Source organism: Phyllostomus discolor, chromosome 13 (genome assembly GCF_004126475.2).
Source record: "Phyllostomus discolor isolate MPI-MPIP mPhyDis1 chromosome 13, mPhyDis1.pri.v3, whole genome shotgun sequence".
Lineage (NCBI taxonomy): Eukaryota > Metazoa > Chordata > Mammalia > Chiroptera > Phyllostomidae > Phyllostomus > Phyllostomus discolor.
This window is the reverse complement of record NC_040915.2, coordinates 58,408,614-58,422,878: the sequence shown is the minus strand read 5'-3', so window position 1 is coordinate 58,422,878 and position 14,265 is coordinate 58,408,614. Positions and strand designations below refer to the sequence as shown.

General features: G+C 48.4%; 1 protein-coding gene across 1 annotated transcript in view; it reads right to left on the bottom strand.

Annotated features, from left to right (window-relative positions):
- SLC5A1 (solute carrier family 5 member 1) overlaps window positions 1-14,265 on the bottom strand; it is a 54,584-nt gene that overhangs the window by 16,088 nt on the left and 24,231 nt on the right. Inside the window, exons 4-10 of the mRNA XM_028527985.2 lie at window positions 13,766-13,825; window positions 12,531-12,635; window positions 3,869-3,974; window positions 2,628-2,708; window positions 1,235-1,455; window positions 860-995; window positions 215-322 (exon numbers count right to left, since the gene is read on the bottom strand). Of these exons, the coding sequence (XP_028383786.2) occupies window positions 215-322; window positions 860-995; window positions 1,235-1,455; window positions 2,628-2,708; window positions 3,869-3,974; window positions 12,531-12,635; window positions 13,766-13,825 (817 nt within the window). The remainder of the gene's footprint in view (window positions 1-214; window positions 323-859; window positions 996-1,234; window positions 1,456-2,627; window positions 2,709-3,868; window positions 3,975-12,530; window positions 12,636-13,765; window positions 13,826-14,265) is intronic.

Genomic DNA, 14,265 nt, shown 5'->3' with positions numbered 1-14,265 from the left:
GGACAAGTGCCAGTTCTGAGAGCCCACCTGAGCCCTGTGTGTCCTTCCCACCGAGGAAGGACATGTTCACACACTGAGGTCACCTGGAGTGAGGCCTCCCCTCCTGACCTCCAGGCTTGGAAATGGCTTTGCCCAGAAGGTGCAGAGAATCCGCCGAAAGCCCAAGGCCAATCAGCCTCCCAAGAAAGACGCGGCCAGTGGGGACGAATCTCACCATTGGGCATGAGCTCCACCACGAGGGTCGGGTAGGCAATGTTGGTACAGCCCACCTTGGTGCCGCAATGTTTCTCACATTCCGAGGGGACGGTGCAGGCCACTTTTTCTGGAGAGAGATGACAAGCCATGTCAGCAGGCAGACACCGGGGAAATACTTCCAAGATTCACTTTCTCAAAACAAGGCTTCAAAGAAGACATTGCTGCCCGAGGCCCTGAAATATTCCCACAAAGAGTAGATAGAGCTCCTGGCTGAGCCCTTCGCTACCGTGCCCTTGCCCTGCTGGCCCTGATCCTCCCCAAGCTCTGGCTGGGGAGAAAAGATAGCTCCTAGGCAGAAGAGGCAGAAGCAAAGAAATGCTCATAGTGGGAAGGGAGGAGGCACGCTCCTTAGACTTCAGTTAGCTACCCTGCGGCTCAGGAGTAACCATTGTCTCATTTGCCCGAAGGCCACAATGATGGACAGACAATGGTGTGCGGATTGACTAAAGTGGGGGAGGACGAGTAAGAAGGAGGAGGTGGAGCAGGAGGTGGAAGAGGAGGGAGAGGGAGAGGAAAGGAAGGAGCAGGGAGCTATAGGGCTTTAGAAGTGACTTGGAGTCAGAGATGAGAGAGAATGGCCGCTGAGTCCAGCAGAAGGCATCACCTGTGTACAGGATGCGGCTGATCATTCCGGGCATCACCATGAGGAACATGGGCAGCAGCTTCAGGTACCCGCACATCATGCAGCCGGCCTTCACGTGAGACATGTTTTTGGCCGAGAGGCAGCGCTGCACGATGACCTGCCAGGGAAAGCCCGGTGAGGGAGGGGTGCAGGTCACGACACCTTCTGGCAACCCCAGCTCCCCTCCCTCGCATCCTGGGTCCTTGGCCTGGCACTGCCATGTTGCCAAGGCTCAGCGACCCCCAGACCACGTGAGCCCTGCCCGGCCTTCCCCAACCCCACAAGCCACAGACAGCCAGGAGTCCCTTCAGTTCCCTGGGTAAGACCCTGCCCGCCCTGCACGTCCAGCACGGGTACCTGATCGGTGCACCAGTACCACAGGGCGAGGATGGATAGCCCAAAGATGAGCCCGGGCCATGGCAGGTCTCCCTTGAGGGGATCTCGAAAGATGTGGAAGGAGTCGCTCCTTGGGGTGTAACACTCCTCTCTGATGGTGATGTTTCCATCAGAAATCACAGTTGGAATGGCATTCATGTACTTTTCCACAAAGGCTTCATACCCTCCTACTTCGTGAAAAGCTGGAAAATACCGGTAACAAAAATCAACATCCCAGAATTCTCTTCTCCTCACAGTATTTCCTCCTGGGGATGCCTGAGAGACCGCGAGGAGCTGACCCACAGCCAGAGCCCTCACTGTGTGGTCTTCGGAGAGTTACTTTCCCGTTCTGGGCCTTGGCTTTCTCGTCCATTGTTAACCCTGCCCAGCCCCCCTCAGGGGCTACTGAGGATCCAAGGCAATAACCTGCGAAAGGGCTCGAACCATGAACATCTTTACAAAGGGAAGACATTCAAATTACTAAGAGAAAGAGATCTTGGTTTCGAACCAGGTTCAAAAACTCTGATTTTCCCTCAGCCCCGACCATCAGCAGTGGCCTTTGGGACCCCAGACACAGCCTTAGAGACATGCAGACCAGACCCAACCAGATCCCCTGCCTCAGGTCCTAGCCATGGGGTGGGATGGACAGAGAATGGGTGAGAGGGGTCTGGAGCTCTGCCACCCGACGACTGTGTCCTTGTAGTAGGTCTTCCAGTCCCTGCCCTGCAGACCCCTGGGGGACCACCGGGGAAAACTCAATGGATTTTATATAATATATAATAAAATGTATTTTATACCCTCCCATAATGAGTACCTCTACCCTCTAGGGTTTCTAGTCTTGTCTTTAGGATTTTACAGACAAAATTTCACCAAATTAGGGGGTGGAGGGGTGAAAGGTGAAAAAATGCCCGCTCTTTTCAACTTTGTCCAATAAGGACATAAACAGGAAAAGTATCCCTTCCTATCATCAACTCACACAAGAAAGAAAACTTAACATCAAAATGTAGACAAGATTTAAACTGAGATTTAAGATACGACATTTGCATATAGTTAGTCTGATGGACATGTAGTCTTATCCTTTTTTTGCCCAGTTTCTCTGGGGAGGGAAGACCACATCATCGCAGGCCCACACTGGGGACCGCTGGCCCCGACTGTCTAGAGAGGACAGCGGGGAACACAGGTGTCGTCTGGGCCTGGCCCCACTCAGACATCCAGAGCCAAGGAACGTGCCCTCCACACACCCTCAGTGATGGCCAGTCTGGGCTGCCCCATGTGCTGCCCTGGGGAAGGCAGGCAGGGAGGCTGGACTCGGTTTTCCTCCCTGGACCTCTGTCTCCGCCTCCCTGCCTCCTCAGCCTGCCGCAGCCCCACTTACCAAACCCGGTCAGGATGAAAGACCCCACCAGCATGATCGCCGTCTGCAGGGTGTCCGTGTAGATCACCGCCGCCAGGCCCCCTACATGGACAAGGAGACAATGTGTCTGACCTCACGTAGGAGAGCACCCAGCCAGCCTGCCTCCTGTCCCCACTTGCCACCCTCTCTATCCACACACCTGTGAGCATGGCCCCCAGGCACCCCACCCCCCACCACCACCCTCCCTTCCTTCCTCCTCTTGTCCTGTTACAGCAGACTGCTATCCAGCATGATTCTACATCACTCTTCACAGATAGCTGGGAAGGTGGCGGAAAGGAGAGAGTCATCTCAGAGTTTAAGGAGGAAGAGCTTGATGGGATCATTTTAAGCTAGGAGATGGCTCCTCGGAGGTAAGAAATAGCACCCTCCCCAAGAGAAGGCAGAGGAGAGCAAACGGCTGACATCTCTACCAGACGGCTGGGACTTGACCAAATCCACACATTCAGAGGGCTACTTGTACACTGACTGACCCTATGCCCAGACCACCCAAGTACTTCTTGTCACCAAAGCTACAGGGCTCCAGCTGAGCCGCAGGTTCCGTCACTGACCCTGGCCCCCTGACTTGGGCAGAGTGACCCCTCCACAAAGGGGCCCCCAATCGTTTCTCAGGTCATCAGCTTCTCCAGCCTTCCTCCAAAGTCTCCTTGTATGTGTTAGTCCCTCCTTCTTCCCCAGAGTGTCTCCCAGTCCCTGTCGCATCAAACCCAAGGCCTCTGCCTGGCTTCCAAGGCCCCTGCCCTGTGACCTCGTTTGAATTATCAGGACTTGTCACCCCCCACACACACATCTCCCACTGACCACTGTCCTGCCAAACCCACCTGCTGTTCATCCTGCCCCTGCCCCATGTGCTGCCCATTCCTGCTTCTGTGCCTTGCTCTCACCTGTCCCTGCACCTGGCACTCCCTCCCTGATTCTCGCCACTTCACCAGGTTCTCACCACAATCTCCAAGGCTAAGCCCTGCCCCACCTCCTGGGAGGAGCTGTCTTGACTATTCCAGCCAACACTGGAGTTTTCTTGGGCAATCTATACATAACTCGCTAGGGTCTGTGATTTGGGACCCAGCAAATACCCCACCCCCAAACTGTTTCCTGAGTGAATCTCTCCTACTCGAGAGAAGAAGCCTTGTTGCCTACTCCTTTTCACTCTTCCCTAGTACCTAACCCAGGGCTGGGCTTGAGTCAAGGCATTTGAATGGACTCACCTGTGATTGTGTAAATGCCAGTGATTACCAATAGGAGAAAGATGGCCAGGTACAGATCCAGGCCCAAGGCCAAGTTGATGAATATGGCCCCAGAGAAGATGTCTGCCTGGAAGGAGAGGAGAGGTGAGTCAGGGGTGAGAGAGACCAGCTGGCCGCAAGGCCAGGTGATGAACTTGAAGGGATGCACAGAAGCTGTCTCCTGAGTAGCGTCAATGCCTGTGACTTCTAGGGTCCAATGTTGGCCCACACCCCCTTGCTTTTAGGCTGAAATACCACACTTAAATATTCATCTTTTTATCCCCAGTTAAGAACACGAAAGACAAGCACTGCACGATTCCATGTATATGAGTATCTAAAATAGTCAGATCCATAAACTCGAAGACTGGAATGGTGGTTACCAGGTGCTGGGGCGAGGCAGACGTGGGGAGTTCCTCAGCACAGACACTGAGCTTCAGTTCAGTAAGATGAAGAAGCTCTAGACCACTGCTGTAAAACACTGTTCCTAGAAGTCGACAATAACGCATTGTACACAAAATCAGCCAAGAGGGCAAATCACACGCTAAGTGCTCCTCCCGCAATAAAATAAAAATAAAAGGATACAAATGCCTGAGAGACATGGTCTATTCCTAAGTTTTCCAACAAGCTTTACTTAAGATGACAGTAGTTATTTCATGAAAAGAAGAGGATTCTATGGTCAGAGATGATCTGTGAAATGCTGGTTTAAACCAAGTTCAGGGTTTCCTGACCACACAACTGCTCTGAGCCCTTAACCATGCTGTCCCAGAAGGGGAGCATGGTAGATGACCCTTCACAAACGTGTTTAACCAGGGAGTTCAGTTTGTCAGGAACAACTATTAACACCTTGAGGTTCCTTTCAGAGCACCTGTGGACAGCTGCTCTAAGCTATTATCCACTGTTTACACCTTAGCGTGAGAAGGTTTATCAGATCTATTTCCACAGCAAGTTTGAGTGCTGCAGAGTTCCATGCAAGGGAAAGCCCAGCCCCACCCTGGAGTGGAGAGAAACTTCAGCAACATCCAAACTGTATCTCTCCAACCCGGATGGAGTTCACTTTGATCCTCACACAACCAGAACATCACCAAGAACCTCTTGCTTAGCTGTCTTGGTGCCAGGTGGTTCAATCTAGATTAGCTCGTATAACTTGAGGGTGAATTGTTCCCTTTTCACCCCTGAATTCACCAGTTCTTGATACAGTTCTTTTTCTCTTCACTGCTTCCTTTAGCCCCATAAACAACCTTCTGCCCAGCTGGATGGTGCAGTTGTTGATTTTAACCAACAGAGGGTGCTGGAGTCATGCAAAATAAATTTTCTTGGCATCTCAAATTACTACCAGGAAGGGGAGGATTAAGGGATGATCAGGGTGAATCTTTTGTTTTCAAATCTCTAGGTAGGAAAGCAATCAGACTTCCCCTAAATGCAATGCTCAAGCTGTTTCACTGCATAAAACCTAATACATTTCAGGGCACGTGAAGGGCTCCCCCATTAAGAGCCCTGGGAAATGGTACCCTTGTCTCTCTATTCTTATCTCCCCCTTTCTATCAGGGACCTCCAGGGACAGGTCCCCTATTCCCTGCCTCTTCGTTGTCTGAGAGCTTGTCTCACGCCAACTGCAAGCCTGTGTGTGAATGCATGACCACCCCTACCCCCACACCCCCCTGCAAGATTGACCTCCTGAAGCCCCTGTGCCTTGGGTCCCTTACAGGTTCTCTAGGCCCAGGAGACCTAATGGCATTGCATTTCCTGGTAGAGGAGAAGAGACAGAGGCAGGAGCTGGGAGAGACCTGGTGACTTAGAAAGAGGCCCCCCACCCTCAGGGCTGGTGGTGGAAGGACCTGGGTTTTAACCCTAGCACTGCCACTATCGCCTTGAGGGGCTGGACGAAATATTGCACTGCCTCTCCACGTCGCAGGGTTCCGGTCTTTCAGGGGGGCTCGTGACCCTCAGTGACTGGGAGTGGGACAGCCCTGCCGTCAAGGAAAAAGGAAAGTACTTCCTTCCCAGGCCCTGCAGCTGTTCCACCCTGCCCTCCGCAGCAGCACCTTAGCCCTGCTACAGCTGAAATAGTCACTCCTTCCTGACTCTACTCGCTGGGCCACTTGAAATTGGGATGAGTAATCGTAAGGCCTGCCCCTCCCCTCCCACACCTGCAGATCATCTCATAAAGTTTCTCTCATTGAAGGGCCCCATCTGCTGATTACAATGGAATTCAGGTGAGTACGATTCAGTAGATTAACAAATAAGCATAGTGAGCAAAAATATCTGTCTGCGTCCCAAGGCTATTATTGCCTTTAAAATGCCCTTGATTGGTTTATTTTCCAGATTAGTTAATTTATAACATTTTATGACAACATATCACAGCAGGCTGTGATATTCCTGTTCATATTCGAATTGCTGTTATTAATCACAAATAAACAGCACACGACTCCTAAGATAAGCTATTAACAAAGTCTATAAACACTTCTGAGAAGTGTTGGGCTAATAGAAATCTGTTTTTATAATACCTTATTTCCTGGGCAGATAAACGATTCTAACAAAAACTGACTCATGAGTAGAAAAAAAAAAACTCAGAGAAATTTCTCCCCCCATGAGTCACTCCTAACTTCAGGGATGAATTTCCATCCTTAGGAGCCCAAAAGCCACCAGGAGTGCCTGGGGATGATACCGTGGCCAAGCTCACATTAGCCTGGGTGCTCTGGCATCAGTCTTCAAATCTCCTAGGTGCCCAAACTTTATCTACTTCATAGAGTATTTTTTCCTCCGTATCCAGATGATTTTACAGTTTACAAAGATCTTTTAGACACAGGCAGGCACTGCTTGCATCCTCAAACTAAGGTGATGTGCTGGAACAGGTACTCTGGCTCCACTTTTCAGGTGAGAAAAGCCAGTTAATGACTTATTCAAGGGCTGGAATCCCGAGTTTCTCGTTCCATGCCCAGTGACCTTCCAACAACGTGAAAAGGCAAGGGTCTTCCTTTCTGGAATATTTTCTGCAGAGGGCAAGGTCTTCTTTCATGCAAAAAAATTTTTTTTTACTTACTTCTAAGATAAAATAATTTACATCTATATGGTTTAAAAACAAACAGCACAGAAAGTTATGCATTGAAATGTAAAAGTGGCCCCACTTCCACCCCTTGGCCCAAAGGTGACCACTATTGAGAGATTTTTGTCCACCAGAGAATTTTCAAATGGCTTGCTGAAAATTGTATACCATGATTATGTTCCACAGCCTCTAAAATAATAATTCTGAAAGTAGCAACATGGAAAAGTGTTTACGGTTTGATCCTAACCAGGGAGAGAAAGGCCACAAAATTGCAACTCTATAAAAGAACGCACACAATCCAGGCAAGGCCACATTATGAAGATGTTTGTATTTGAATTATAGAATTACAGGTGCTTCCCCCTCCAGCTTCTCTTAAATACTGTGGTTATATTTTATATAATTTTAAAGGTAGGGGGAGCAGAAATTTTAAAACACAATATGAGTATGTTCCTTAAGGATATAGGGATATACATATATGTAGAAAAATATAAAATTATAGATCAGAGAAATACATACCAAGTTAAGAAAGTGTTTACCTAAAAGATAAATTTGGTCATATCGGTAATGTTTTATTTCTTTTTAAAAATGGTAAACTCTTTAGATCCATAGCTTCTGGGTGGTGACATTCGCTATATTATTCTTAGTCTTTTTCTGTATGTTTGAAGTACGTCATTACTTTTTTATTTGTAAGAATAAGGAACTTTACCACCAGCTTTGGTACAAAAGAACTCTCTTATAATCCTATGTGACCATTTGTTTCACAGCTCATTCCAAATTGCTGCTTCTCTGAACTATTCGCCCTTAATAAAGGAAAAGAAAAGAAAGGAAGGGAGGAAGGAAGGAGGGGAGGAAATTTCCTCAATGCTGCTAAGCGAAATAGAAAATTATGGTCCTCCCGACCAGGAGCCAGCAAACTTTTTCTGCCAAGGGTCTGATAATAAATGTCTGAGCCTTTGTAAAACCAACCACACAGTCTCTGTCCGACCTGCTCAACTCTGCCACGGAAGCATGAAAGCAGCCACAGACAAGATATCAACGAGTGGGTGTGGCTGTGTTCCAATAAAACTTTATTTACAAATCAGGACGTTGAATTTAGCCCAAGAGCTTGGTTCCCATCACTTCGAAGGTTTGGCTGAACACTTTCCGTGGGACTCACGGGGAACAATAAAAATACAGGCCGAGCTGGAAAAACATCTTAGAATAACAGTCGCTGGCTGCCAGCCTTGGGCTGGTGGTTTTGTCTCAACTCTGATGCTCTGAGATGCTGTGATTTTACACACATGTGTTTTCTGTCCTTTCTGGTGCTAGTTGTATCTGGGCACCCAGTGAATCCTACCTGGCGATGATGTTTGAGGTGGAGAGCCCCATTGCTCAAATGCCTCTTTCCATTTGTGAAAGTAAATGACGCAAGTGACGAGCATTCAACCCGTAAGCAAAAGCCAAAGCCCTTGTTTTCACCCAGTGATCTAAAGTGGACAGTGGAGCTGCTGTAAAAGTTTATTGCAGTCAGGCTCTGTGATAACAGCCCCAGGAAACCGATACAGGGATATCGGAAGCCACGTGTAATCCATAAAATCTGAGGCTTTATCTCAAGTGACTACGCACCTTTGAATGAGATGTATGATGCCCTGATGCTGGACAGAACAAAGTGATTCTTGGAACTCGATGGGACGGGTCCTCAGGCAGAGCCAATAAAACTCAGAGGAGCACATGGAGGAATAATCAAGCCTGGGCCTCAGCGCCCAGAAGGATGTGGCCACAAGATAGCAGCCACAGTCATGACCCCACAGCACCACTGCTCAGTGGCCTGGCTCACACCTGGGCCCTGCACCTGACACACCTTTAGGTTTTCTCTGCATCGACTACACACCCACTGGATCCCCACATCCTCCCCAAGCCTTCCTAGCAGGTCCCTGGTTATTGGGACTGCCTCAGCATGGATCCCACAAGGCCACTCTTCTCACCCATCACAAATTAGCCGTGCCTCTCCACACACACAATAAAACTGATCGATATTTATGTGCAATGTAAATACTTGACTTCCTTACTCTGTTAACTAACAATTATTTTTTGCCCATGAACCCTGAACTCCTGTGTATTTTAATCTGAGTGTCTGGCAGGTTGACACATCAGCATAAACCTTTCAAAGATCAATTTGACTCATGGGCTCTATGACCCATGGTGAACCTAAAGTCAGAGAAATTCATAAAGACAAAGCCTTGCCTATGGGACCCTTCCCTTCCCTTCCCTGGAGCCTAAACACCCCTCCTTCAGCTGATGCTGTCTCCTCACGGGCCTCCCAGAAACTCTTTTATACTGGAAGGTCATTTAACTGGCTACTTTTATTTTTCCCGAGGTCTTCCATTTTTACCTACTCTGTACTACAGACTGAAAGACTTAGAAGGCGAGGAGTAGGGGCAGAGGTGACATAATGTCAAAAGGTTTGGATTCAGTATCAAGAGTTCCTGTTTTTCATCCTGGTACTGTTCCTGTTTAACCCCACAAAGTCCTTCCCCCAGTCAGGACCTCAGTTTCCCTATCTGTAAAATGAGAGCGTAGAATGAGTAAAAGACTTAGGGCAAGATAGTCTACCCCGTCCTTTCATCCTGTGCCTTCATTCCATGCAAGCACAGAGGAGAACTGTGTGGGGAACACAGACTTTGAGACTGAAGACACCCAACAGTCAGTTCTGGCTTTGCCATGCACCAGCTGTGTGATTTGGAACAAAGAACCTAACTTCTCTGAGACTCAGTTTTCTCTTCCAGGAAATGGAAAATAAAATTAAAACCCCTACCCGTGCAACACACTTATGAGACATGGAAAGAGCATAAGCAAGGCCCCTACTGGAGGCTAAGTAGAGACTGGCACCGAATAAAGGGCAGGTATCATCCTCCTTGTGCGTCACTTAGGGGACAGCTGCCTCTGGGAAGCAGGTAGAGCAGGCAGCTCCCAGGGCCAGGCCTCCAGTAAGGAGCCCCAGTAATTACAGGCAGAGGGAGCAGCCTACGCCAAGCACTATTTAAAAGCAGAACTCCGAGAAAGCTGACTGCTACCCTCAGTGGGCGCCATCAGGACCTGAGCTGAGGGAGGCTGCCCCTCAGCTACCTGGGCATGCCCACGTCCAGGGAGGTTTAATCAGTAACCAGAACAGTAAGTGAGGTGATGGGGAAGGCAGGGAGCAAGGCTGGGCCCTTCATTTATTTGTATGACTACCCCTGCACCAGCTTTGAGGACAAAAAGTGCCCTTTCCATGGCAACCGTAGTCCACAGACTTTCGCCTGTTTGAACTGTGGACTTAGACACGTCTTGCTCCTGAGAAGGGGAGTCCAAGTGCCATTCCCTCTGTGTTCACTAAACAGGTCCCACCTCACAAGCTGAACCCAGGAACTGTTCCCTTACCGACTTCCCACAAGTTCAGGGTGACCTCCCCACCCTCCCTGCTTACATTTTTTTCCTCCTCTTACATTGCTGCCCTTCCGCCTCAGGAAGGCGGATTTCTCTGCCCCCTCCCAGTACTTCGCAGTGCGGTCTCTGCGCATTGATCTCTTAGAAAATAGGACAATAACTAAAAACTAACCCCGAAGGAGGGAAGGAAAGAGTAAAGAGGGTGGAATTGTCACACTGGCAGGGAAAGCACAAAGACACCGAGCAGGTCAGTAGCAAAAGTTTGAAGCAGGAAACTGGGCAGGGAGGGAGCAGCAACCCTGGGCATCAGTCCCAACTCCAAGACAAAGCCCTATTGACCCTAAGGGTGAGAACAGGTTTTCAGTGAGTTGTGTAAAAAACGTACGTGCAAGTCCTTTCAATGGGGAAATGATAGACTTCAAAAATGGGGCTGATAGAACTGGATATCCACATGCAAAAGGATAAAGTTGAACCCCTACCTCACATCATATGCAAAAAATTAACTCAAATTGAATCAAAGACCTAATGTAAGAGCTAAGACAATAAAACTCTAAAGGAGCAAACATAAGAGTCAATCTCCATGACCTCAGCTTTGTTCATGGATTTTTTTTGGTGTCACAGAATTGGTGTCACTGAATTCAATGACCACATAAGCATGCGCAACAACAGTAAAAGTAGATAAAATAAACTTCATCAAGATTAAAACCTTTGTGCATCAAAAGACACTATCAAGAAAGTGAAAAGACAGCCTACAGAATGGAAGAAAATATGTGCAAATCATCCATCTGATGAGGGTCTACTGCCCACAATACATAAAAACGCTTTCAACTCAACAGCAAAAAAGACAGGCAACCCGTGAAGAAAAGGAAACCCTTGTGCACTGTTGGTGGGAATGCAGATAGGTGACTCCACAGTGGAAAACAGTAGGGAGGTTCCTCAGAAAATCAAAAATAGAACTGCCTTATAACCCAGTGATTCCACTTCTGGGTATATATTTGAAGAAACCCAAAACACTACTTCGAAAGAATACATGCATCCCTATGTTCATTGCAGCATTATTTACAATAACCAACCATATGGAAGCAACCCAAGTGCTCATCAACAGACAAGTCAATAAAGAAGCTGTGGTACATATACACAATGGAATATTACTCAGCCACAAAAAAAAAAGAGTGAAATCTTATCATTTGCAACAGCATGGATGGACCTGGAGGGTCTTATGCTAAGTGAAATGTAAGACAGTGAAAGACAAATACCATAAATTCCTCTTATATGTGGAATCTAAAGAATAAATAAATGAACAAACAAAACAGAAACAGAGTCACAGAGAACAGACTGATGGTTGCCAGAGAGAGGAAGGTTGGAGGACTGGGCTAAATGAGAGGGGGGGCAGCCCCGGGGGCTGAGTTCAGAGAGAGTAGGAATCCCCCAGATGGCTAGTGACTAGAGGCCCAGTGGGCTGCTTCCAAGCACACAGAAGAAGACTTGCACAGTGAAAAGGACAGAGAGCCAGAGCCATAGGTCTGGGTCCTATTCCTGATTTAGGATCCCGAGCAGGTACTTTCCACCCCCAGGGTTTTTGTTTCTTCATCCGTAAAGGAAGAGGGAGAATCTCTCCTGAGACGGTCACTGACTGCTCATGTTTGAGTGCATCAGAAACGTCACCGGAAGCCAGATTCTGACCCTAAGAGGGCACAAAGCCATGGTCACATCTAAGTTTGGTGCCAGCCCTCAGACATCCCTGACTCCCTTTTAATCTTCTATTAAGAACAGCTTTCGCCCTGGCTGGTGTAGCTCAGTGGATTGAGCACGGGCTGCAAATCAAAGTGTTGCAGGTTCGATTCCCAGTCAGGGCACATGCCTGGGTTGCAGGCCACGGTCCCCAGCAGCCGCATATTGATGTTTCTCTCTCTCTCTCTCTCTCTCTTTCTCCCTCCCTTCCCTCTCTGAAAAAATAAATAAATAAAATCTTTTAAAAAAAAAAAAAGAACAGCTTTCCCTGAACCTTCTTGAACCTGTTTGTGTTTTTGATCTTCCCCACAGTAGAGGATAAGTTCCATGTGTTGGCTCCTTGATGCATGAAATAGAACTTTACCCTAAGGAGCAAGAAGGCTTAAGGGACCAAATTAATAGAAAAGTATAGCGCTGCCCCTTGGAGGGGCACCAGTGCCCAGCCTCACTGGGCAGCAGACTCACCGAGATCTTGGTGAAAATGTAGAGCAACAGGGACAGGATGGAGAGGTAGACCTGGATCCGCTTGCCTCCGAATCGCTTCCTCAGGTACTCTGGCATCGTCACCACCTGCAGGGGATGAAGGGAGGTCGCTGCAGCCGGAGTGGCCAGAAGGCCCAGAGCAAGCAGAAGAGTGGCATCTACCAGGGTGCCAAGGCTTAACCCTCGTTGGTCAGAGAAGTATGTGATGTGTCCAGGCGGCCGTACTCCAGCCATTTGCTCGTCTCAGTCCCACATGCCTTACTGCAGAGGTAGCTGCGTGTTATCCCAGGACGTAGAAGGTGCCTTATTAACATGTTTTAAAATAAATACATGACTGCACATAACCAAGATGGCAGATCTTTGCCAAGGAGGAGGTGGGGGTGGATAAGTCAATATTCCTATACACAGCACCACCTGTGTGCAAGGCATAACAACAGTAACAGCTTTTCAATGCACTGAACAAGGTGGCCACACTGGCTGTGTGCTTCACCCTGCCCTGCATGCAGCCCTCGCCACGGAGCGTGCCTGCAGGCCTCCTCAACTGTGCTCCCAGTTCCTTTCTGCAAGTGTCAACCACACTGTCTTGTTCCCTCAACCCAGAGCTTGTCATCTCCTGGGATCAGACATGTGTCACCAACAGCCTCCAGAAGTTTCAGAGTCTGCCCTGTGCTTCTTCCATATTGCTTTCAGTCGACTTCCATGTGGGAGTTACTCATTACAGCTCACTGAAGCGAGGATACTAAAGCTGCCTTAGGTAAAAGGTCATAGAGCTTTCCCTGAGAGCTGGAGCATGCATTTGATAGTTGAGTACCAGTTGCATGCTCAGCAAAGAAACCTGCTGATGTACATAAAGAAAAGGGAAATATGACCCTTCCAGGGGCAGAGGCACATGGTTTTATACCATAAGCAAATGCAGGGCAGTGCCTTGTAAATACACACCCAGCATAAGAGGCCATGATGCTTCAGAGGGCTCTGAACAGAGCGAGATTGTTTAGGAAGAGAAGCCATGGCTTAGTGGATCCGTTTAAAGTCGCTAGGAGCAATCAGGAACTTTATAACCTGGAAAAGCAAGCCCAGGCACAGGCTTTCTCTGCCATTTATCCTGAAAAGCTGAAAAGTCTCCTCTGCCTTTCAGGGGGACCAAGCATTTGTGTGAGAGTGTGTGTGTGTGTGTGTGTGTCCATCAGTCCACAGTAGATGAAACAACAGGTACTTACCCCAGCCTTGATGTAAATAGGGACAAACAACCAGCCCAGCACAACCACAAAAATCAGGGCCTAAAACCGAAAAGGAAATGGAGTCAGATCACGCTGCCTGGAGGCCCCCCAGCGACTGCAGAACAATCGCCCAGCGGTTTCTCTTTGAACTCTGAGGACAACTCCCTAGGAGGCCATCAGGGTGGGCGAGGCCCACAGGAATGGTAGCTGAGCAACCCCTCATGACTGTCCAGTGACCTCACAGCTATTTTTCCTCTTCTCTGGTTTACAAAAAGTAAACTACCATTTAGAGACCTTTTTAAAAAATAAATAATTATCATAATGGAAATCTGGTGATAAGCATTTCCAAACCTCCAATATGGCTGAAAGGGCAGAGGAGTGCCTGGCTTGTTAAGAGAAGAAAGAAACGCTATTGTTCTAACATCAGTGGTTTTCTCACACTACTCCAGCAGAAGGAGAGCGGCACCCTGGGGCCCCTCCTTCTCCTGCGTCGCAGGGTG